This window comes from Tauraco erythrolophus, chromosome 25 (assembly GCF_009769465.1).
Source record: "Tauraco erythrolophus isolate bTauEry1 chromosome 25, bTauEry1.pri, whole genome shotgun sequence".
Lineage (NCBI taxonomy): Eukaryota > Metazoa > Chordata > Aves > Musophagiformes > Musophagidae > Tauraco > Tauraco erythrolophus.
This window is the reverse complement of record NC_141489.1, coordinates 1,592,232-1,617,115: the sequence shown is the minus strand read 5'-3', so window position 1 is coordinate 1,617,115 and position 24,884 is coordinate 1,592,232. Positions and strand designations below refer to the sequence as shown.

At 59.4% G+C, this 24,884-nt stretch overlaps 1 protein-coding gene across 2 annotated transcripts in view; it reads left to right on the top strand.

The window, feature by feature from the left end:
- LASP1 (LIM and SH3 protein 1) overlaps nt 1–17,480 on the top strand; it is a 28,432-nt gene extending 10,952 nt beyond the window's left edge. The window contains exons 3-7 of one of the 2 annotated variants that reach the window (XM_086626599.1): nt 6,436–6,520; nt 13,712–13,819; nt 16,603–16,730; nt 16,836–16,989; nt 17,307–17,480. In XM_086626599.1, the coding sequence (XP_086482725.1) occupies nt 6,436–6,520; nt 13,712–13,819; nt 16,603–16,730; nt 16,836–16,989; nt 17,307–17,480 (649 nt within the window). Of the gene's footprint in view, nt 1–6,435; nt 6,521–13,711; nt 13,820–16,602; nt 16,760–16,835; nt 16,990–17,306 lie in introns of both variants that reach the window. The other variant, XM_086626600.1, reaches the window with a different exon arrangement.
- The last annotated feature ends 7,404 nt before the right edge of the window (nt 17,481–24,884 follow it).

The window sequence follows — 24,884 nt, the reverse complement described above, 5'->3', positions numbered from 1 at the left end:
TTTTCTTAGCATCTCTCCCGATGGGTGTAGTCACCCGTGGTCCTGCGGAGCTGCGGATTAAAGGGGGGGGGGGATGTTTCTGTCGGCGCCTGCTGAGCCTTCGCTCCGTCACGTGTCCCCCTGCCCCACATCCTCGCGTGCCGCTTCGCTTAATCCGACAGCAGCCCCCCGCGGCGGGTTATCGGGCAGGGGGAGGGATCCTGCGTGTGCCATTTGTTAGACTCTAATCAGGTGGAGGATGGATGCCAGGATGGATGCCAGCGGTGGCTGCGAGGGGAGACCCTGAAGCGCGAGGCCAATCCACTGGCTCTGCCCCCAAGACTGGCAACCATCAGTGCAATAATCGGTGCCCTCCTGGCTGATGGAGCGGCTCTAGGGATGCTGAGGGCTGGACACACACGCATCCTGCCCGGGCTCCGCACCCTCCTGCTCCGCAACCGCCAGCTTGGCTGTCACAGCATCACCGAAGCCGTGGAGCGCTGGGCAATTCCCTGAGAGCCACTGAAACTTGGCTCCCATCCTGCTTCTCCCTCCCACATCCCCGTACCCTCCGGCAGGGAAAACACTGCGATGCTCCCACCAAAACAGGAGCAAAGCGTTTGGATCTTGTAGCAGCAGCCAGCAGCAGGAACGGGGGCACCTCCCTGCAGGAACCTCGCACGGGCGTGTTTTTCCCCGGCTCGTGAAGAGCCATCACTTCGCAGCAGACTTTACCCAAGTGTCACGTCTGAGGGTGCGTGGGACTCGTTATTTCCTCGCAGCTCGTCAGAAGAGGGATGGTTTGAAGCAGCTTCTCCCTGTTTGTTTTCTCAGTGCCTGTGCCCGAAGCCGGTGGAGCCCGGAGGGTTTTCCCACTGGCCCTTCACGGCTCCATCTTCCCTTAACGTGACTTCTGTTCCCTGTGCTGTTCCCCACCTGCTGCAGTAGCTTCGGAAAGAAGCGTTTCTGCAGGAGAAGGAGGGAGCGAAGGGTGTCAGGGCAGGTGTGAGCACGTGTTATGGGAGCGTCCACCAGCGTGATGCGGGTCGGGGACCCGCTGGCAGCGGCCAGACAAGCTCCTGCAGCGCGATGCCTTCGGCAGCCCTCCTCCTCCACGGACTTTGGGCTCAGCACTGCGTGGAGGCTGCTGCAGCGAGCACCGGAATTCCCGCTGGTCCTGGTTTGGGAAGCCTTCGGCTCCGGTCCCTGGTGAGGGTGGCTGCTGGGTGATGGTGCAGGTGGGTTCGGTGTGTTGCTGATGCCGCTTCTGCCAGAGCGAGGTGGGTTGAGCAGCAAACACCTTCCCCCTGCCCGGCGTCCCCAGCCAGGACCTGTGGAGGGTGGTGAGGACCCACAGCTCCGCTCCTTCCTTGGCTTTGCAAGAAGGGGGGGAACTGGGTCTGCTCCCCCACGGGACCCCCCACGCGAGGACGGACGTGCCCGTCTCCGCCGCGGATCCCGCAGACGCCCCGTTCCCACGCACGCGCTGCCTCCCGCGCTCCATCCCGAGGCGGTTCGCTCGCTGCCTTCTCATTAACATTTAATTTGTTGCTGACTGTCGCTGTGGCTGATTCTCGTGCACAGGAGATGGGGGTTTCCCCCTCTCCGGTGTGTGGCGGGGATCTGGGTGTCTGTTGGTGCCAGCTGGGCAGGGGGGAGCGGTGACTTTGGCAATGGGGGGGGGTGGAACTGTCGCTGCTCCTGTGTCAGGAACCCCCCCCCAGCCTTAAATCACCCAAGGACTGAAATGCTTTTTTATCAGGCAGATCTCATGAGCCGGGGAGAAAAGCGATGCTGAAATCTGAGGGGAAAACACTCAACGTGTGTGTTTCTTCCTGCGCCTGGCGCAGACGGCCAGATTCCTCCTGCCTGCTGCCAGCTGTCTGCAGGGGCTCGGGGCTGAGTAAGAAGCTGCCTCAAATCCTCGGGAGGTTTCCTCAAAAATCTATCAGAAGCGGAAACCTAATTCTAGCTCAGTGCGTGCGGTCTGTGCCCGTCTCTGCCTCTCCCTCGCCAGACCGTGGCTGCAGCAGGGCACAGCCCGCCGTGCCTGCGGCGTTCCTGCAAACGCAGAAGTGGGGCTGTTGGTTGTCTTTCAGATTATTTTTAATTTTTCTCCCCTACATCCATGGATTTTTGGTTTCTGAGCTCCGCAGGGATGAATTTCTCTGTTTCCAGCCCTCGCAGTGACTGGGGCTTCCCTCCTTGCTGCATCCGGAGGCTGCTGCCGGGGACTCATCTTCTCCCAAGCGTTATTAGCATGCCCAGGGCATGGGATGCGGTTGCCATGGCAATGGGATGATTTCTGCTGGCAGCACCAGCAGATAGTACAGGAGCTCCTGGGCCGTGGCTGAGCCGTAAGCTCTGCCTGGCAGCGCACGCGACTTAAGAATGGCATTTGCCCTTCGAGGGAGCCGTGTGTCTGGCACTGCGGCTTTCCTGCCAGCCTGGGGCTGCCTGCAGCCCCTGCTCCTCTGCCCTTCGGGGGACCCAGCTGTTAGAGGTGAGGATTTCTGTAAAAGCTGCTGCTGAGCACCAGGAAAAAATCTTCTGGATTTGCAAAGACCCCGGGAAGTGACGATGGCCCTTGGCTCTCCTCGTAGGAGTGGGATGGAGCTCTGTTCCCATCCTCAAAGCAGGTCTGGGGCTGGTCTGCATGGCCTGTTGCCTTCCAGACCTGATCTGGGAATGGAGAATTAGTGACCTGGGAGTGCGTCTGTACTTAAAAGGTGGCTTTGTTTTCTGTGACCTTGGTACGAGTCTGGCAGTGACTTCCAAGAAACTCAGGAAAGGGCTCTGGGATGTGAGAGGTGACTGGGGTAAAACAAGAGACGAGTCTCAGGGCTGTCCTCTCGTGCCCCTGCGAGCTGAGGTAGTGCCTTATTGGATTAACACTACTGTTAATTAAGCCCCGACTCCCCCAGCAGCTGCCCAATGGCACCTGGGTTTGGACAAAAAGATGCCCGTCTCCTGCTGGTGCCGTTTGCTCCTGGGTCTGCCCAGCAGCCACCATCCTCCCCATCACTGTAACACCTGCCACCCCTGCAGAAGAGGAAAGGATTTGTCCCAGGAGCAGCTGGGGTGCAGCACCCTTAAATGCCAACTCCTCTGACACCTGCTGCTGCGGCCACCGGAGCTCGTTGGCTGCTGGGAAGGGGTTTTGGTCACCTCTGGAATAACAGAAAGGCCTGATTCCCTCCGTGCTGCCTCTTTGAGTAGCTGAGCCTTTGCTGGAGCGTCTGGCAGGGAGGTGGGTGAGGATATCACCCACCCCGACATCCGTGCTCCAGCGGCACCGGCTGCTGGGACAGCAGGAACCGTGGCCAGAACGGCACGAGCAGTTAAATAACCGGCAAACCCGTGCCCGGTTCTGCAGCGCGGTGTCCGCCCGGTGTCCGTCGCTCCTGGTGAGCGCAGGACCCTCCTGCAGAATCGGATTTTATCCTGATTGGAGTCTTAACGCAGGAATTTCTCTGCAGCAAGCTGCAGGCAGTGGCTTGGCGAAATGTCTGCCTTGGTGCCGTATCCCAGCGGGAAATCTTGCCGTGCCGGTGCCCGGAGGGAGCCTGGGCACATGCTATTATATCCCCTCTAATCAGATTAATCTAAACAGAGATTTAACTATATCCTTCAAGCAGTCTGTGATCTGTTGTTTGTCTAAAAACTGATTCTCGTCCTTTTCCATCTTATTCTTGGATGTTTGGGGGGGCTGTGGGGGGTTAATTTAGGCTCATTTGGTGGGTACAGCCACATCCTCTGTGCGCCCCCACGTGCTGGCAAAGGACTGGGGCTGGCTGGGGTCTCCTGGCCGATACCCATCAGATGCTCATGGGATGGCTGTCCTCACATGGGCAGGATATTTCCCATTCCACTGGGACCCTGCTGTTGACTCCCACCCGCCCCGGGCAGCAGCAGGCGCTGGGATGGTGCTGATGGGCCGTGGCAGCCGGTGATGTCCAGCAAGACAAGACCTGGAGCAGGGAGGTGGTGGTGTATTATTTTTTGGGGAGGAAGCTGGCTGGAGGGTGGGTTCCCCTGCCACGCCGTGCACCGCAGGGCTGCGGAGGGGAGCAGGCAGCGAGCTGCTGCTTGCTGACTTGCCTTTTCCCCTTTTTGCAAACCACATCTGCAATGTTGGGTTTCTTTGTGTGTGTAGAGGGGGGGGTTCTCTTTTTTTTTTTTTTTTTTTCAGCGAGGCTGAGGCAGCTATTTTTATTCTTGAGTTTCCTGCACTGCTGCGTTACTGAGGTATGTGCTGCTCTGGCAGGTCTGTGGTTGCCTGTCTGTGCTCTCCTGCTCCGACAGCGCGGCTCTAAGGCAGCCGCTCTCGCCCGGACTCCTCCGCACGCAGCTGCTTTCTGCTCATTTACCCTCATTTGACCACATTTGTCCTTGGGCAGAGGTGATAATGCTGATTGTGTAAATAGATAATTGCTAATTCTGGAGCACGCGAGTTCCCGAGTGCAGCCCGTGGGCTTCTTAAGACCCGCAAAGACCCGTTTCATGTGGTCTGGGGAGGGACAGGAGCTGCAGCTATCCTGCAGTTTGCTGCGTAGCCCTTGGAGAAAAGCTTGGCTCAGCCACTGCTTGGGCTGCATGGATGGAGAAGTGGGAACTGGGGGCTGCATGGGCTGAGTCACAGCCCCAAAACTGGGATCGGTGCTGTGCTCGAAGCCTTCAGATCCCCGGGAGTGAGCAGGACCTCGCAGGTGGTCTCTGCAAGGAGCTGCAGTCTGTTTTCAGCAGGTTGCTTAGTCCTGGTCACCTCTTACAAGAGCGGTGGGGGGGGACAGTTGGATCGCCTGGCTTTGCAAAAGAATTTATCCAAGTTCTTGCATGTATTTGAAAGTGAAAGTGGGCTGCATGACGTGCTGCCCTGATGCCACGTGTGTGTTCAGAATGAACCAGGGGTGATGCTGGTGCTGTCTCTGTGCCTCCCACCCGCTCCCCTGCATGAGGCAGTAATTTTCCTAAAATCCCACGATCCATTTCTGGCACTGAATTGGGGAATCCTGCTCCACTCCTGTGAAAGAGAAACCTCCAACCCTTTAAAAAAGCAGTTTTCCCCTTCTTGCTCTCTGCATTATAAACCCAAAGTGCTGCCGTGGGACGTCTTTGGTTTCTTTGCCGTCCCGTGAGAGCAGTCACCATCTGTTCAGGGTCAGATTTCTTCTCTGGGTGTTTCCTGGGGAGTGTTGTGCATGGAGGAGCATCGTGCACGGAGGGCTTTGCCTCCACGGAACGTCCTGGAAACGTTCTTGCAAAGAGTTCCCTCTGCAGCTCTGTGGATCCGGCGAGGCTGCTGCCAGGGCTGGGTCTGGCCGTGGGCGAGAGCATCTTCTGTGATGCAGGACGTGGCTGACGCCGAGTGAAGGACCAGCACTGGGACCGGAGTGGTAAAGCCTCACGGTGTTGGGGCTGACCCTCCCGCTTCTTGGCAGCCTGGGAGACTGTCCCAGTTCTGGCAGTAACTGCTGTTGGGGTCTGGTGGAGCCCAGCTCAGGCAGTGAACCTCCCCCGTTACAGCAGCGATTTGCCTCTTGCTACTTCCTCTGTCCTAAAGGTGGGAATGGCCACAGGAAGTTCATCCATCTGCTTGGAGGGGGCTCGTAGCTCAGCTTTAGGGTTCGGTGTTTACCTTCTGCCAGCGCCTGAGTTCTTCCAGCTGATAATTTATCTGCAGCAAAGGCTGCACGCGCTCTCAGAGCTGCTCCATGGCACTCCAGAACAGGAGCCACTGGCTCGTAGCCAGACCACGACGGAGGGTCTCCTGCTTTGCGCTCCCGTTCCAGGCACATCCGAAGGATTCACTGAACACGCTGGACATGGGGCAGGTGCTGCCTGTGCCCCAGGACTTGGGGCTGACTTGGTTTATGCCAGGGTTGTGATGTTCTGCAGTACCAGGAAACTGTGACCTGAGGAATGTGTGGCTGAAACTTCCATAAAATGAGTAAAACCACCCTGCTCCCCTCTGACCTTCCCAGCTGAAACAGGGGAAGGGGCAAAGTCATCGTAAACCAGAGCGTTTGCAGCGTTTACGTGGCCTGACGTTCCCCTGAGGACTTCAGTGAAACCCTGAAGATGTGTTAAGGTCTCTCCAGGAATCAGACAGGCACAAACCTGGAAGGACTTTGTCCTGGGGAAAAAAAAAAACCCTTCCCATCCCCTTTTTTGATAAAACTGAAGTTTGGCTGAACTTAGTACATTGAGACTGGGAGAGAAACTGGTGAGAAACACGTTTTTGCTGGGGAAGGCGTGGGGTTCAGGGTGAGAAATCCCATCAGCTCCAACGGGCACCGCTCAACCCGCGCGTGGATGTGTCCGCAGCCCTGGTGCTGCCACGGCTCACCGCGATGCTCCAGAGCTGGGGGTCTCCTGGGGGGCTGCTGGTTGTGGGGCGGGTGGGAGAGGACCGGTGGGATCCCCGGGACTAATGGACCTCCTGTCTCTCCGCAGACACTACCCGAAGCAGTCCTTCACCATGGTGGCAGACACTCCCGAGAACCTGCGCCTAAAGCAGCAGAGCGAGCTCCAGAGCCAGGTGAGCGCACGGGTCTGCCCGTGCCCGCCGTGCATCGCCCCATCGCCCCGCGTTCCCGGGTGCTTTCCTACACCCTCACATGGGTGAGGGAGAGGCGGGTTTGGGGCACGGGTCCCTCCTCGCAGGTCGCACGTGTCCCAGCTGTGTTTGCCGTTCCCTCCATCCGGGAGCTGCTCCCCATCCGTGCCTGGCACCGCGTTGCCTTCTCCCAGCTGACATCCAGCCATGCAACTGGGTGAAATGGCCGCACTGGGAGAGGTGTTGTCTGTCTGGGCGAGTATGTGGGGTAAACCCAAATCTTGTAGGGCTTGAAAGCTCTGGCAAGCAGAAGTAAACAGATAGAAGGGATAACGACTGGCCCAGATAAGGATTTCTTTCTCTAGTGGGAAGAGAAGAGCCTGTTTGAGGAGGGTGTTGTCCAGACGTGTCCCGTTTTATACCCCGGGGTGTCCCTGGATCAGCAAAAGTCCCCAGCCTTGATGCACAGCTGTGGGCTGGGTTCTCCTGCCGGTATCTCCTGATGTTCTGGTGGGAACTGTTGGCTCTTGGTCCCCGGGCTGAGCCAAGGAGCGATCCCTGGTTTCCTTCTCTTACTCCAAGACTTGAAGAACAGAAAAGCAAACATCAGTTTTGCAGAGGAACAGCTGGAAGGGGCAGGGTTGGCACGGAGACGGATGGCTTCGGTGGGTGACCCTTCTTGGTGGGACTTTGCTCTGCTGAGAGGCTGTGTTGAAGCATCTGAGATGATGCCCTGAACCGTTGTTGTGAGCTTCAACGTGTGCTCGGAGTACGCTGTGCTGGAAGAAAACACATCCAGCGGCAGTTTTGGCTTGAGTCAGCGTCTCTCAGGAGAGCACAGGATGTGGCAACTGCTCTGGGAATCTGTTTAATCCCTTTTTTCTTTTGAAAAGGGGCAAAAAGCCCGCGCGGAGCGTTGTCAGCAAGGCACGCTGGCTCAGCTCAGCCTCGTAACTGCTGGTCCCGGGCAGAGGGAGGACCGCGCAGGATTTGCCGTAGCGTTTTCAGGGTGGACAGTCGTTTTTTCAGGATCAGTGCACTCCTCTCTGCTGTGCTGTGAAGGATGCGGTGACCTTCCTTCCTTCTCTTCCCGTTAGCCCGGGAGCATCAGGAGCTGAAAAGCAGATTACCTGGGAACGCGTCCCGCTGGAGCAGGAGGAGGGGGAACCTCGGGACCTCAGCAGACGGAGCTGGTGGTGCCCACGCGGCCGGCCCCAAGTTTTGCAACCTCTCCTTTTGTGAGGTCTCTTCCTCAGAGCCCGTTGCCCAACGGCTCCGTGGTTTACGCAAGTGCCGCTCGGCTCGAGCCGAGAGCTTTGTGTTCCCTCGAGCGGTTCAGGGGACGCAGTTGCTTTTCCATGGTAACAATCGGGATAACGCTGCGCCGAGCGGGCCGGAGTCTCCAGCGCTGTTCTGACAATGAATTCAGGCTCTTCATTAGCTGTTGCTTATGAAAGGAGACCCTGGGGAGGGAGTGCGCTCCGCTGCCTGGGCTTTTCCGTAGCTTGTTGGGACTTCCAGCTCCTTATGGTGGGCAGGAGGTGGCTGGATGCAAAACCAGCTGCCTTGCAGGGGAGGGGGTGTCTTCATTCTTTCAAGCCTGCACCTCCAGATGTTGGTCACTACGACTCAAATGCCAGCAGGACCTCTCTGTCCGTGGAAAAGAAGCAGCCATGCCCAGCTCCCGGTGGTCTCCTGGACTCTGGGGGCTTGAGCTGGCATAGCAGAGGGATGTTCTGCGCTCTCGGTTACACGTGAGCGGGTCAGAAGAGGGGCTGGGGTGCAGGCAGGGTCTGCCAGGCACCAGCACCCCACCTTTGTGGTGCTGGTCTTGTGCTCTGAGTGGGAGGGAGGAGAGGCTGCTGGAGGTGCTGGGTGTTTGGGTGCTGCGGAGAGGGGCCGGGAGGGATGCGGGAGCAGCGGGAAGGAGGTGGCAGAGCTGAACCGGGTGGAAACTGCCAGGCTGGAGGGCCCAGAGCCCTGGGGAGGATGGATCCTACCCACGCTTCAGATAAGATCTTAATGCCTCTCTGCCTTTGTTCTGCCTACAAAGGGAGTCTCCTATTTTCCAGGCGTTGGTATTTCTTGAAGCACTCCAGCTGAAAGGCTGGCAGCCGCTCTGCTGCATTGACGATCCCTGTCACTAATTGCAGGAGCCGAGCAAAGCCCCGGGGACAGAATAGGTCAGTTCAGCCCTTCCAGGGTGGCAGCCGGGTTCAGGGTCTGGCAAATTAACTGGATGAACTGGAAGGACTAGTGGAGAGGGGCTGGCAGCGGTGCCAGCTCAGCGGGTGGCATTCTGCACCACGCTTTGCCAAGGGCCATCTGAAAAACGCATCCCAGCTAACGCTACTGGGGCAGGGAGAGAGCTCTGCACGTGGGTCTGCCAGTAAAATCCCTCGTGGAGTAAGATCAGGGAATGTGGGGAGTCGGGTTTTGCCTTCGAACTGGTGTTTGCCAGCCAAGTTCAGCCTTAGGTCCCCGGATGCGTGTCCCTCCGGAGAAGCTGTGACTGGGAGCAGCAGGAGGATGAGGGAGATGGGTCCATGTCCTCTGCAAGGGATTTCTAGCTGGTGGAGGGTTGCTCCCGATGCCACCGCTATTTGTGTCTGCTGAGAAGGCGTCTCCTGTTCCGGTCGCTGGTGGACGCTGGGTGATGATGCCCGGTGTGGCTAAATGGGTCCCCAAAGCGGCGGCCCCGACACCCTCAGCCCTCACTTACGCCCACGCGCGGCGAGAAAATTGCAGGGTCCCATCCTGCGGCTCCTGGTCCGAGCTTTTCAAACGGGTGGTTTTGGGCACGGCCCTTCCTGCCGGAGGGTGGGGGCTCCCGCGGCGTGGGAGGCAGGTGCCCGCCGTCGGGGACGTGGGCGCCAGGAGGGTTCGGTGTGCCCGAGCTGAGGGTTCTGACGTGCGAAGCTCCTTTCCAGGGTGCACGCCTGGTCGCTCTCCTTCCTATCATGGAGGGAACAATTCCTCTGGGGAAATCGATTGTGGAGCGTGCTGTATTATTATGGGATGTGGTGCGGATACAGCACTGTCTGCATCGCTCCGTGCTGACGAAGGGCAGCTGCGAGGCAGAGCGAGGGGACGCAGAGAGGGGGGGTCAGCAGGAGCCGTGGGTCTCTCCAGCCCCTGGCACAGCGCTGCGCTGGTCCCTGCGGTGGGCACGTGAAAGCGCGGTGGGACGTACCGAACCGTACATTCCGTAGAATCACAGAACGGTTTGGGTTGGAAGGGACCTTCCAGATCACCCAGTTCCAACCCCCCTGCCATGGGCAGGGACACCTTCCACTACACCAGGTTGCCCAAAGCCTCATCCAACCTGGCCTTGAACACTTCCAGGGATGGGGCAGCCACAACTTCTCTGGGCAACCTGTTCCACTGCCTCACCACCCTCAGAGGGAAGAATTTCTTCCTTAGATCTCATCAAAATCTCCCCTCTTTCAGTTTAAATCCATTGCCCCGTGTCCTGTCACTCCACACCCTTGTCCAAAGCCCCTCTCAGCTTTCTTGTAGGCTCCCTCCAGGTTTCTGTCCCTCCTTGTCACCCAGGGTCACCTGTACTCAAGTTCCCAAGGGAGCAGGATGCTGGGAGCGTGGCCGGAGCGTGGATTCGTGCCTCTCTACGTGCAGCCTGTGCTGCATGTGGGATTGCTCTGTGGCTGGGGCTCTCAGGTCACCTCTCCCCACCCACCGCTGCCTGCCAGACCCCTGTCTGCACCCCCCCAGTGCCTGTACGAGGGCAGGGAGAGGATGAAAAGTGCCCTGTCCCGAACGCTTCCTCCCTCCTGCCCGCCCTTCTCGCTCAGCCCTGACCGTGGCTGCAGCACCCTGTGCCAAAGGCAGGAAGGGCCGTGGATCCCGTTAAATTGTAGTTCCCCTGTGCCGAGCGTGGGGACAGCGTCTGCCTCGTGGTCTTCTTTGCTTCCTCCCAGCATCGCCCTGACATTCATGCCATGCTCTGATTTCCGTGGCTGGGCGTGCTGGGAGCACCAGCCTTGGATGCACGTTGGCTTAGAGCTGCCCCTGGGTACCAGCATCATCCCCCCCGACCTGGATCAGCCCCTCCAGCAGTCGGGCATCCCTGTAGGGCAGTTCTTTAGGGCCGGGTTCCTCTATCCCGAAAGTCAGAGGGGTAAAAAGAAACCGAGGAAGATGGAAGGGGATGGATTTAGGAGGGTAAAAATACAGAACTTATCAAAGGAACTGCTCAGCCTTGTGATTAACTGCTCTATTTTTCTAGTCTGGATTTTTTTACATCTCCCCAACTCGTGCGTGTGCAGCTGGGGCCGGTTCCTCAGGCCGGCTGAGCAGCAGGGGGTGGGAAAACCCCTCTTCTTCCGAGCAGCATCCCCAGGCACAGCCTGCGGAGCGCTCCAGGAAAACAGCCCTTGCTGGAAGCGGAGCGGCTGACGGCCACGTGCACCCCCTCTGCCCGCCCGTCGCTGCGGCGGAGCGAACTGGGGCTGGTGCTTGGCAGAGCAGCTCCCGGGGTGACTCACCCCCTCCTGATGCCCTCTCCGGGTGTGTGTCAGGTTTTAGGTCGCAGCTCTGTTGGCCTTTGGTTCCTCGTGCCCCATGGTCAACACCTCGAGGCTGCTCCTTCCTCCTCGGTGATGTTTGAGCTGTTCTTTCCCCAGCCAGCAAAAATTGTGGGTTTTTTTTTTTCCTCTTTCTGTACTGCTTGAAGCAAAAGGAGATTTCTGGCTCGAAATCGGTCTCTTGTGTTCCTCTGATGTGCTTTGGTGTCTTGGTCATATTAAAATCCTCCCAGGGTGAGCTCTGCAGCCTGGACCATTAAGCTTTTGGTTTCTAATGTCGCATTAGAGTTAGAAATCTGCCGTGATTCATAGAAACCCTTAGATGGACAGTGTGATCCGTGACCCCCTGCGGCTGTGAAGGAGGGCTGGGGGCTCCGACGTGCTTCCAAAGCTTGTGTTTCTCCTGGTTTGCAGGATTGGGAAAGGAAGCATTGTGTTTGGACAGAGCACCAAGCTCTGGGTTATCTTTGCCACCGTAACCTGTACAGCCAGTGGTGAGCTCTCCCGTGTGGGGTCTGGTGTGGAGCTGGTGCCTGGCATCCCCTCCTGCTCCCGACAAACTCCTCCAAGCTGTGGGCACGGTGGCCCCTGAGCCCTCCCAGCCTCCTGGCAGGGCTGGCTGGGGAGTGGGATGCCCAGAGATGCCCTGAGCCTTCAGCCTCTGTGCAAAGTGGAAACCGCAGCATCTCATTTTCCCCCAGAAATCTCTTTTTTTCCTGTGTTCTGGACCAGAGGCAGGGCAGGACCTGCTCCGTGGTGTGCTGGGTGCCCGCAGCCCTGCCTGGCCTCAGCACTGGAGGGGTCTGACCTGGGCACAGCAGCGTGACCGGGATCCTGCCAGCCCCTGCCTGCTGTGCCAGCTCTGGCTCTGGAGCTGGGCAAGGCCATGGCAGAGCCCAGACGGAGCAGCGGTGCCTCTTGGCTTCTCCAGGAGATACTATAAAACATTTGGCAGCCTTTCCTGAAAGGTGTTTCCAGGCCCAGCTGGACACACTGTCTGGATGGGAGGCAAATACATGAGGTCTGAAGGAGCGTGTCCGTGGGAGCGTGTGTCGGGGAGGAGTCACCTCCATCCTGCCTTCATCCTGCCTGCCCCCTGTGCTGCCCATCCTCTGCCTCCAAGCTTTTTCCTGGCCTGGCATGTGAGCACAGTGCCGATCTGCAAGCTCAGCCTTCATCCTGCAAGCTCTTTCTTTGCGGGGCCAGCCCAGCTTCCCGACCATCCGCCTGGCACGCTGTCGGGCACGGAGCGGGAAGGGTTACGGGGACGCCAGACATGCCGGTGTCTGGCCTCTGTGCTCCGGTGAGCCGTTCCTGCTCCCGCAGGGAGCGAGGCATCGGCCACGCTCCCATCCTGTGCCATCGAAGGCGGCTCCTGCTCTGCATCTCCCACCACTGGCAGCTCCATCCCCGTCCCTGCCCGCAGCTCCTGCCAGCCGGAGGTGGGGAGCGTCAGACCCGTGTCGTGCCCAGAGCCAGGCTGCTGTGTCTGTCTGCCCGGCCGTGCCCGGAGGTTTGATCCGCTCGCGTGAGAGGCGGTGGTGACCTTTTCCATCCCGGTGACAACGCACGACCGTCTGCCAAGTGCCGCAGAGGCGGATCGCCGGGAAGGGCAGCGTCGGCCGTGACAAGACAGAGCCCCAAAGGCTCTTTCCTCCCCAAATGGGCAGAGGCAGCTCCTGGCAGCCACTGGAGTGGGGCCAGATCCTCGCAGAGGGGCTGGAGGAGGTCGAGGTGTCTCTCTGCACATCTACTTCCTCCCCTTCCATGAAAACGAGGTGCCTTTTTGGCCACTCGGATCTGAAAGTCGGTGAAGCTGCTGCGTCGGGGCGGGCAGCCGGGTGCTGTTTCCTTCCCCGTTGCAGCCATCGAGTCAGCGGTTGGGTTTCAGCCTCTGCAGAAGCTGCTTCTGGGTGGTGTGGGTGGGAGCAGTGGGGGCCAGGACCAGCGACCCCTGGAGCCGCGGCTGCCGAGGCCTGGGGAGGAGCACATCTGGGCTGGGGAGCACATCTGGGCGCTGGGTTAGCTCCCTCCTGGCAGAGCTGGAAACCTCGGTCTTAAGAGCTGTGGAATGCTATACTTGTTTTTTTTTTTTTAAAAAAAAAAGAAAAAAAGCAAAGAAAACCGGGACTTTTCAGCTCCTGGGTGTGATGGGAATGGGCTGCTGATGTCAGTGTCTGGCAAACAGCAGTGAGGACGCTTGTGTTTCACTGGCCTCCGCCCTCGCCGCTCTGGTTTCGTTACGGCCTCCCCGGGTGTATTCCTTCCCGGAGGCAGCTGAACGTCCCCTGCCGTGGAGACGCCTTTGTACGGGCACAGCTCACAAAATCCCGGGACTCTGGAGCCGGCAGCTCGCCGTGGGGCAGCTGCTCCGGGACTCGGGCATGCTGGTAGCCCCCAGGAAATTCAAAGTAAATCCGAGTCACCCCAGCCCCTGCCGAAAGAGAAAAGATCAGCAGACGTGTAGGAAGCTGTTGGTGTGTTCCAGCTCTTGGCAATGCCCCGTTTTGCTGTTACTGGATGCACTGGGGGGGTCTCCCGAGCGAGGCAGAGGGCCTGCCACAAAGCTGCTGCATCTCTTGAAGCGCATGGACCTAAATCTGTTATTTTTTTTCTTGCTTTTACCCAGATTCGCTACAAGGAGGAGTTTGAGAAGAACAAGGGGAAAGGCTTCAGCGTGGTGGCTGACACCCCGGAGCTGCAGAGAATCAAAAAGACTCAGGATCAGATCAGCAACGTGAGTAGCTTCTCATCTCTGCGTGTGATATTGCCGTGACCTTCCTCCCGCCGCAGGGGGCCGGGGGGGCTCTGCCGGAGCGGCCCCATGCTCCGACGGCTGCGAACGATCCCGCGAGGCTGCAGCATCTGGCCAGCCTGGCAGCGTTAGCTCGCCAGCCCGTTGGCCCGGGCATCTCGTGACCTTCTTGCTCCTCTCCCGGCTCCTCCGTGCTGGCAGATGCTGCGGCCGCATCCCGAGGGGTATCCGAGTCCTTCGGTTCTCCCGAGGTGCTCAGGTCCACGCTGGCTGTGACTGGCAGAGAGTGGTGTTTGGTGGGGGCAGGTGTGGACTGGGAGTCGTTGTGACTGCCCCCAGTTGTCACTGGGAGCCGCGGCGTGGGCAGCACCACAGGGTCTGGGCTGGGTGGTCCCCGGGGGGCTCGGTCCCTCCTCTGCTCTCTTCTGGCGGAAGCTCTGGCCAAAGGGACACCTCTTCCTCCTGTCCCGTTGCAGCTGTGACTGTCCTCTGCCAGGTCCCGCTTGCCTCGGCCCCTCCTGACTCCTGCAAAGCCCTTTTCCAGCCATCCAGCTGTCGGGAGCGTTCGCTGCAGCTGCTGCTGCCTGTGGTGGGTTTGTGCCAAGGCTGCACAAACCCGTTTGTGCCAGGGTCCCACCACCTGCTGTCACCAGGTGTCTCCCCTTGACCTTCACGGGAGCTTTGTCCCGTGTCTGCAGGAGACCCAGCTCTCCCACTTCCCAAAATGACATTAAAACCGTGTCCGAGCTCAGCAGCAGCACCCGGCAGCCTCCGTCCGTGCCCGGGTGCCGGTGCTGCGGTACGTGGTGGACGTGGATGTCTGCGTTGCCATGGTGAACGGGGAGGATGCGCGCTCGCACGTAGAGCTGCGGCACCGGGCGCAGCACATGCAGGGGGTATCTGTCCCCCACCCCAGCTCGACCCCGCAGAGCATCTGCCTTCAGCAGCACGTGGGGAGTTAATGAACCTTCAGCCGCCAGTGCCAGTCACGGTGTTCCATGCTGGGCAGGGCTGGGAAGGCACACTGCCCGCTCCCTGGAGCCCAGTTTCTCCTGAGAAACCCCCTGAGCATCTGTGGTGGCTTCTGTGAGCCCTGAGCTGCTCTCGCTTCCCCATCCTTAAGCAATCCCTGCCTTGGGGATAAAGCCCCCTGGGGTGGGAGCAGCTCTCTGCTGCTCCAGGGTGGAGGGTCTGGGCTCGCAGGGAGAGGGAGGACGGTGTCTGAGCTGGCACACAAACCCGGGAATGCCCGTCATGCAGGAGGAGGTTGTTTATTCCCTCTTCTCCTGTGCCGGTCTCTGCCAAGCACGGATCTCTCCTGGGGGAGCTGGTGGACGCTCCCTGCACACCAACCCCCAGGACAGCAAGGCTGGGGAAGGCTTCCCGCTTGGGAACAGACCTGCCTGGAAGATTTTTTTCCTCCATGGGGGTCTGAGCTGGCAGGAGACACGCATGGCATCCCCACCATGGAGCAGGGCTGGGGTCTTTGTTACAGAAAGCACCGGTGTTTTCTGCAAGAATCCATGGAGGTTCGGGGGCATTAAATAACAGAGCAGAGGGATGAAACCAGCCCGTGTCCCTCTGCTCGGCCCCTTTCACCCTCTCCCAGCCACGGGAGCCATTTTCAGCAGCTTCCCCATGGGCATCTGGCTGCCAGCCTGGGCTTGCAGTGACCCACTTAGCAACGACGCAGCAGCAGCCAGCAGACCCCCCCTCCCTGCAGAACGCCTGGCGCAGCCGGCAGCGTCTCGCTCCCAAGGGTGCAGCTGGGCAGCAAAGGGGGCTGCCCACCCCAGCAGCCCTCACCGGGGTGCCAGCGCATCTGCCACACAGAGATACCCCAACCCACCCTCGGTGGGAGGGTGCTGGACAGGGGGAGACCCTCCTGGCAGTGGAGCCGTGCAAAGCCCGAGCCTCTGCCCGCTGGGAAGGGCTGGCCGGAGGCTGCCGCTGCGGGGGGAGCCGGGTGCTCCCCTCGGGGTGTTCTCCTTCCCGGGGGGGCGGCCCCGCTCCGGGCTCTGCCTCCTGCCCGTGTGGGGAACCTGCTGCAGTGCCCTTCTGCAAATAACTGTTTAACCAGCAGCCAAACGGGCTCCAGGTGCTTTCTGATGGCAATGCCATCGTTAATGCCAGTGGCTGTTAATTTTTACGCCCACGCCCAGGCGGTTGTGTTAACCCTGCAAGGGAGGCGGGTCTCCTCCCTGCGCTGGCTGCGGGTGAAGGCTCGGTCCCATGCAGCTGGTGGGTTTGGTGGTATCTGCTTTGAGTCTCCTTCAACGAAAAACCCTCTGGAGCCCTCTCATGCTTGGGTTAAGGAGAAATCCAGGGGTTGATGTTGGAGCGGTACCTCTGTGGTGCCCGCTGTACCCGGCCATGGGCTGGGGAGTCACATGCCGAACGCGGCGTGTGCGGGGGAGAGCCTGGGGGATTGGGAACCTGGTCTTGAATCTCACCCATGCCTGAAAAATGTGCGTATCTCACACGTAGGACACCTAAACCTCCTCCTTTCTGTGCCACAGGCTGGGATCTGAGTGAACATCCCTGGGGAGACGGAGGGGGAAGAAGCCCCCTGGGACTGTTGGGGGGTGGCTGATGCTGAGTCCCGGGTAGCAAAAAGAAAGGAGCTGGGACGGGGTGAAGGACGTTGCTGGTGCCGAAGGGTGCGGGAGCTGCTGCCGGCGCTGGGACCAGGCTCGGCCTCGTGGCCGCTGCTGCCGGGCTGTGCCGCCGCGCTCTGACCGCTCCGTCCTCTCCTGTCGCCGCAGATCAAATACCACGAAGAGTTCGAGAGGAGCAGGATGGGCCCAAGCCCCAGCGAGGGTGCTGAGCCGGAGCGCAGGAACTCCCAGGAGAGCACTAATTACCGGAGACCCGTGGAGCAACAGCACCAGCCGTCTCATCACATCCAGCCCAGTAACACAGGTAGGGTGGGGGGGGCCACGGGCATCACAGCCTGCCCTGGCACTCACTGGGGCAGCAGCCGACCCGTCTTTGCGAGGGGCTTTGCTGCGTCCCCCACATCCCAGCACCGGCTCCGCTCACGGATCCATCCTTCCCACCCAGGCTACCAGCAGCCGTCGTCTCAGTCCTACGGCTACAAGGAGCCCGCGGCACCGGCCTCTACGCAGCGCAATGCTCCTTCTGGAGGGGGGGTGAGTACAGCCGGGGGGCTCGCAGTGCCCACCCCGGCACCAGCGCCTCGCTTGCCACCCCGTGAGGGTCAGGGTGTGCCCTGTTCGCTCCCCACCCCTGTGCACGGACGAGCCGTTTTGGAGGGGCTGCTGGGTGCAACGCTGGCACCTGGTTTCTGCTCACCACGGCTACCGCTGGCACCAGCATCCCCATGTCCGGTGAAAACCCCCTGGATCCGGCACGGCTCTTGCCCCGGGACCCCCGCAGAGGGCAGCTCTGCCCGTCTAGGGCAGGGCACGGGGAGGGTCTGTGCCCGCTGACCCCTCTCTCCCCACAGAAGCGTTTCCGCGCCGTCTACGACTACAACGCGGCCGACGAAGACGAGGTCTCCTTCCAGGACGGCGACACCATCATCAACGTGCAGCAGATCGACGACGGGTGGATGTACGGCACGGTGGAGCGCACGGGCGACACGGGCATGCTCCCCGCCAACTACGTGGAGGCCATCTGAGCCGCCGGAGGGGACGGGGGGGTGCGTGGCCAACCGCCGAGCCCCCGGCCCGTGCCAGCCCCCGTGTGTGTGTGTGTGCGCGTCTCTCTCTCTGCCCCGGCGTCCCTTATCCCGCGTGCTCTGCCGTCGCCCGCCGGAGCCGCGTCCCGACATCTCCGTGTTTCTGCAGCCACCTCTGGTTTCTCTTGCCAGTTCAGCTTTGTTCTCGCTCTGTCGGGACCGAGGGACTGTCTGCAAGGGATGGGGGGGCTCGAGAGACCGAACCGCCGCAGCTTTCCTTCTCCTTGGGTCTCCCTCCTCTATAGCCCTCCCGGGCGCTCCGGTGTTTCCTGGCTGGGGGAAGCAGCCGGAGTCACCAGGACCCGGCAAAGGGAGGAGAAGCCCATGTTTTAGGACCAAATTGCCCCCGCTGGGGCAGGGATGGGCAGAGGGGCAGCCATGGCTGTGTGGAAGAGGTGAGGAATGTGCATCCCGAGGGATGGGCTGGTGGCCTCCACCCTGCACCACTCTGGCTCATCCCGTTGCTTCTCCCGGCTCCTCCGTGCAGTGTTTCCATTCAGTCTTTGCTCCCTTTAGTCCTCAAACCAGAGAAACATTCAGAGTTAAAATCCTTAAACAAAATCTTTCTTGGGTTTCGGAGCAGCTGCTTTAGGCAGCGCTGGAAGCGGCTCCTGCTGCTTCTGCCTCGGGCTCTGGCTGCCCTGTTCTGCCTCCGGATCGCTCCGGGGCCGAGCCGGGGCTGTGCCGGTGCAGGTGAAGGAGCAGCCGCAGCTTTGCCTCGCCTGGAGGCTGCTGCTCCCACTGGAGGGCTGGAGCTGGACCGGGCCCCCCAGTCCTCTGTACTGGGGGGGCACTGTGGCACCGAGACCTCACGTACCCCCTTGCAGCTCTGCCTGTCTCTCTCTGGGCCCGGGGGTCCCCGGGGCCCCGCGTGCCGGGGCAGCCTCTTCTCTCGGCAGCGGTCGCTCCCCACACTCACCCAGAACCTTCCTGCTTTTCTCTTGCTGCTGCGGGGCTTTTGGGACCCTCCGAGCCCCCCACCCGCTGGGTAGATGGTCCAGGGAGAGGGCAGGATCAGCCCCCCATCCCTGTGCCTCTTCTGAGCCGTGTGGGAAAGATCCTCCCCCTCTGCCACCCCCCTGGGGACCGTGCTCGGGTGACTGTCCCGATCTGGCAGCTCAGCCCTGAGTGGCGGAGCGTGGGGTTTGGCACCCCGAGCCATCCCGCACCTCTCGTCGGTCCCCAGTGGTGGTTGGTGGCTTTTGGAGCCACCGCTGGCTTGGGATCATGTCATGGACCAAAATCTCAAAGCACATCCCTGTCCCCTTCTCTTTCGGGCGCCGGAGGTCCCGAAGCTGGAGTGGGGTGGGTATAACTGGAAGCCTGTGCGGGGAGGGCGGGAGCGGGGTACTTTCCTGCTGGGTTGGAGAAGCTGAACATGGGGGTAGTGGTGATGCCTTCCCACTGCCCCCGGCACTCCCGCTGCCCCATGCCTGCTCCCAGCCCCAGCTCAGCCCAAACCACGGAGACTGGGCAGCTGGAGGAGACCGAATGGGGCTGCTCGGGGCTTTGGATGTGCTGCACGGTGGGACCAGGATGCTTCCAAGGGGAAGCTGCCACCTTTGCTATTCCCAAAGGAAAAGAGGGAATCTAGGGACCAAAGCGGCTGAGTTGAGACATTCCTTGGCTCTCCTGGGGGACACATCCTTGAGGATGGTCCCGCGGAGCGCGAGAGGATCCCGCTGCCTCGCGCTTGCAGTCCCCTTTCTCAAAGCACACGGGGCTGCAGGGGGGGTCCATGGACGGTGCTGGGGTCGGGGTGAGCGGAGTCGGGGGCTGCTGGAGCAAATGCTGTTCTGGTGGGGAGGGGGCTCCTGGCAGGGCAGAGACCCCCCGGGAGGACGAGCCAGGGAAAGGGGGAGCGTTTTGCTCCTGGCTCGTTCCCCAGCCGACTGCAACGGGAGGGGGGAGAGTGACGGGGACTCCTGGCACCGTCGTTGCCTTGGGGTGAAAACGGGACCCCAGAAGCAGCCGGGATGGGCTTTACGGGATGGGAATCCCGGATGGTGCTAAAACAATTGAGCACAAGAGCAGGGGAGGGGGGTGGCTGGGCAGGGGGGGAGTCCGTGTCTCCCTGCTAATCCTCTTCTTAATCACGTTCTTGTCTGGGAATGGGGGGGAGGGAGTATCAATGTGAATAAACCGTTTTTTTAATGGACCAAATAACACGGGCGATTACGTTTTGGTATACAGACCTTTTTTTAATGCTACCTTGAAACCATTGTCCTGGTTCTCCCCTCCCACGCCTTGCCCCGTCTCCCCTGCCATGGGAAACAGACCTCTTACTGCTTGATTTCTGCCTTTTCTCTCGACTTATGCACTTTTTTGCCTTTTTTCATAGCTGAAAAGCACCTAAACCTGTATTTAAAATAAATAAATAAATAAAATAGTAAAAAAAAAAAAAAATTTGAAAGCTAAATTGCTTCTCATCACGTGTAAAGTAGACGTCATCCATCCCAGCTTCCCTGGTCGCGTCTCAGTGCTGAGCTTAGAGCGTGTTTTCTTCTGGATCCGTCGCTTGATTGGGGTTTGTCCTTGTGTACTCCTTCCCGTCGGGTTGAGCACCCACCGATAAAAAAAACGTTATCTGGCCTTTTTAGCTGAACCGTTGAATGGAACAATCCAACCGATTCTCTTCCTGGTTTACTCGAATTAAAAATAAAAGTCTAATTTTTACCCGCCGATTGTGGTGGCTTTGATTGCGGTCACTTTTCTGGCCATTTCCCTGCTCCTCTGTGATATGGTGGGGATTTCGGGTCTGGAGGAGGCTGCTGGCACGGGGGTCCTCATCCCTGCCTGGCTCCCCAGGAGTGGGAAACGCTGGCATCCCTGGCAGCCCACCTGGGATGCAGCTTCTCGGCTCATCCCTCGCTCTTGGCATGGCTTGAAGCCAAGGAATTCACTTGAGGTGAGCAGAATCCCTCCCTGCCCTCCTGCTGCTGCGTGTCCATCGATGTGCTGCGGCTGTTGGGTACCGCAGAGCCCCAGGGAGTCGAAATTCAGCCGTGAGGCAGGTTGCAGAAACCCTTGCAGAGCTGTCCAGCTCCAAGGGTCTTGCTCTCAGGGATCTGCTGGGGTTCAGGTGCTGGTGGCTGCTCCAGAGACCTGGGGAAACGGTTGGCTTTGCTGCGGGCAGCACAGCACGGGCACTGGGTACTGGCTTTGCCCGACCTCACTGGGAATGCAGCACCACGACAGCCGTGTCCGCCCGCCTCCGGCCAGCCCTCGTGCTCGGAGAGCCGCCGGCGATGGCTGAGCTTGGCTGCTGCAGCCTCTCAAGGTGGGATTTTCAACAACAGCAGCGTTTAGCAGTGGGGAAAGAAAACCTTGAAGGTGTGTGGAGAAAGAGGATATTTGCATCAACAGCATTAGCCAAAAAAAATTAAACCAGAAAGGCTCTGTGGCTGTTGCTGCTCACCTAAAACCACATTGCTTTAAACTGGTGGTGTGACCCCGAAAGCGAAGGATGCCGCCGGAGTACCGGACTCTGAAAGTGAGAGTTCAGATCGACAGCTTTGCAATGTCCAAACTTCATTTTTGCTGTTTTCCCGGTAGGATGGGCCCTTTCCCAGCTGCAAAGAGGGGATTGCATCACCATAGGCATCCCAGTAAACCGGGCAGCAGTTTGGGTAGGAGGAAGCGGGGGCAAAGCAACCCTCCGGCGGGCAGACGGTGCCTCCCGGGAACCCGCTGGCAGGTCTGGGCCAAGCGAGCTCCACCTGACCGCGGGTGTTTATCCCTTGATTTTCCGCCTGCCTGCTGGAAAGCAGCTCCGTCAGCTCCAGCATCATCTCTCCATCCTGAGCAGCGCGAGCCGTGCTCCGGCTGGGAGGGGGGGCCGCAGCGGCTGAGCCGCGGGGGCTGGCGAGCGAAGCGGCGGCTCTGCCGAGCGGCCCCATTCCGCACCGCGGGGAGCCCGGAGCCGCTGCCCCACCGGCTCCTCCCTCATCATGCTGGATATTTTCATCCTGATGTTTTTCGCCATCATCGGCCTGGTGATCCTCTCCTACATCATTTACATGCTCTAGAGCGATGCTGGGGAAGATGCTGCTCAGCGTCGGCCTCGCGATCGAAGCACTGTCCAGGTGAGCTCCTGCTCCTCATCCCACCAGGCTTTAATTTTGGGGAAGAAACGTGTCCGGGGAGGCGGGGGCGGAGGGGATAGTTTTGGGTTTAAGGCTGTTTTCTTTGGCGGCCGAGCCGACAGCACCAGCGCAGCTGTTTCCTGCGCGGCGCTGGAAGGAGGGCACGGCGCCGGCGTTTGGGTTGTAAACCAGGCCACCTCGCCCGCCGGAACGTGCACCGGCTGTGGCGCGGCCGCCGCTTTCTCCCTGCCGGCTTTACCAGCCCCTTCCCCCTGGAAAAGCTGCTCTCTGCCTTTTCTAGCGCTGCGGCACGGACTCGTGGCTTTTGTTCCCAGGAGGGATTGAAATAAACCAGCTCCGGGGGGAAGCAGGGAGGGATCCCGGCTGCAAAGGGGGGTGTCCCGGTCCCTTTCCTTCGCCATCTCTGGGTCTCCCGCAGCTCTCAGGCCCAGCTCAGACCAAGCATCTCCTTTCTTTTCCACAGCCGTCTCCCTCGGAGCCTTCTGGAAAAGCGTCCCCCCTCTGCAGCAAACCGACCGCCCAACGCGGAGCACGGAGGCGCGCGGGGTCGGCGGCGGCACCGGCGGCGCGGAGGGGGCTGAGCCGGCGCAGCCCAGCGGGGCGAAGGAGGGAGATGGGGTGGCGGGGGAGGCGGCTGGTGGGTGACGTCCCGCTGCCGAGACGTGGGTCGTTCCCGGTGACGCGCGTGGCATCCCGGAGGGATGCAAAGGGTCCTGCTCCCACCCGCGTGGCTTAGTCCCTTGGGATGAGCGCTTCCGAGGTCGGTGGCTTGGGTTTGATTTTAGGAAAGCACTTCTATTTTTAATGCAAAGTGTTCAAGGAAATGAAATAAAGAGGAATGACACAGGAGAGTGAGCGCGTCCGCCGGTGTTGGCTCTGCCCAAACGCACCTCCTCGGGCATCGGCTGCGGGGTGGGGGCAGCGCGCCTCCGGGAGCAAACTCTGCTTCCACCCGGAGATGCAGGGCACCCTGCGAGCCCCGGGAAGGACGAGGTATGGAAAAACCACACTGAGACACCTCTGAGTCCCCTGGCACGAGGGGCAGCTGCTGCTCCAGGCACCAGCGGGTCCGAATCAGGCTCTCCCCGGCTTGGAGGGTGCCCGAGCACATCCTCACTCGGGTTTCCTCTCCGGTTTTCAGGGAAGCTCCAGGAGGTCTCAGTTTGTTTCAGCGTAGAAAAAGGAACATTTTTTACACGATGGAAACTTCTGTGGGATGGAAAGAACACTTCAGAGCTTGATTTCCCCCAGCTTGGAGAGGTCTGGGAAGGTATTTGGGGCATCAGGAGAATTTTTCCTGTCCTTTTCTGAAGCCCTGCATCAATCCCTGCCCGTACACTGTCAGTCACCTGCTATGCTGTTTTCAGACGGAAAGGTTCATCCTCCTAGAAGACAAAATTTCCATATGATTGGTCTCTTCCAGGAATAATTTTCTTTTTTTTTCCAGTAAGCAATAATTACCTGGAATATCTGTAATGGGAAAACCTGCCCATGCCCCATTATTTAAGCGTGGCACCGTCACACGAGTGGGTGCAAGAGAACTGTGCCAGCAGTCCCGGGATACGCTGGAATTGGCTGGCAGGACTTTCAGAAGTCCACGTTTCCAAAAAGAAGAGGGATTTTGGAGTCTGGGAACGCTGGATGTGGTTAGTTTTGCCAGCCAAATACTTGACGCTGCCATTTCCTGTTAGTAAAACTCCCGAGAGAAACACGAAGTTGGAGACTTTGCTCCCAAGCGTGTTCCCAGTGCACCAGCCTCAGCCCGAGCTACCCCGGGCGGTCCCGCACTGCCGGAGCCCCGGAGATGCGGAAAAGCTTCTCCTGCTCCACCACCAAATATAGTCGAAAACCAGAAACTTGAAATATTCTGGGAGGAATTTCTTCAAGCATAAGTCATGTTCTCAATAACCTCTGCTTGGTGAGTCTGTATCTGATGTCAACATCTGCGGGGATTAAGAGCGAGTGAGTAACGAGGAATGTGTGGAATGGAAACTCAGCTGAGTGTGAAACCAGGAACAATCATTTTCTCTTTCCCAACGTTCCTCTCCCCTCGGAGAGCCTTACAAACCTGTCAGCTATGCGTAACAATCCCTTCCTCCGTGCCCCAAACCGGCCAGCTCCACGCTGGAAGGTGAGGCGAGCCAGCCCAGCAGCTGAGGACCGGGAAGGGATTGAAAACGCCGATTTCAGGAGAAATTTGCGGACAAACAGTGGCAGCGGACAGGGGCAGCTCTTTAGCAGATGGGACATGGCGCCCAGCGAGCTCGGATCGCAGTCAGGGTGCAGCCCTGCTCCGAAAAGGGCCACGCTGGCACGGGGGGAGTTTTGCTTCTCGGCATGGGAGGGTTTTGCCAACTCCCCAGGGCAGCAGTTAAAACTTGGCAGCGGAAGAAAAAGCACCATTTTCTCAGGTATCGCTGTCGTGGCTCCGCCGGCGCGCGGCACGGCACGGGGGCTGCGTGCCTGGATGCCACCAGCCCAGCGGTGTTTAATGGCGAGAGCTGATCGGAGGGTGATACTGGAAAAGGAGGCGGCGAGGCTGGTGTCGTTCCCCAGTTCAAACAGAACTGGTTTGGGAAGCGCCGCTCCGGTGGGTTTGAGCTCCGATCCTTTGGGGAGGAAAGTCCTCGTCTGGTGGAAACGCTGACATAGGTACGAACGCTGCAAAAACTTTTGTGTATGTAAGAAAAAAGGCAGTTAATAATAATTAATAATGTCATCAATATTTCACACTTGGCAGCCACATCAAACTCCCATTCCTGGAGGATCTCGGCGAGAGCGAGCCAGCGCCGGCAGAGCCGACATTTCGTCTTTGTTGGCTGCTGCCAGGGAATCCAAGAAGTCCCTTTTCCTGTATCGCTGCACAATGGCATCCCTTGTGCTGCAAGTCTGGTTTCTCCTCGTGTTTTGAGTTCAGTAGTGGTCATTTTGGAGACGTGAAGTTCCCTGAGTGGATTTCAGGGGAAGAATCTCGCATTTGGGTTATTTCAGAAATAACGCACGGTTGCAGCACAACTGTAGCATTCCAAATCTAACCTTCAAACAGCGAGAAAAAGGGGATACTGGGAGCAACTGCTGGGTGGGAAGGTTTCACCTCTGCCATCTGCTGGCACTCTGCTGATCCTCAGCAAATGTGGATCCTGGATCCACTCCTTCATGTGGTCAAATCCGGTCTGTAATCGTATATTCCACAAATGTCACAAGAATTTTTAACGTGCAGACTTCCAGGCAAATCCTG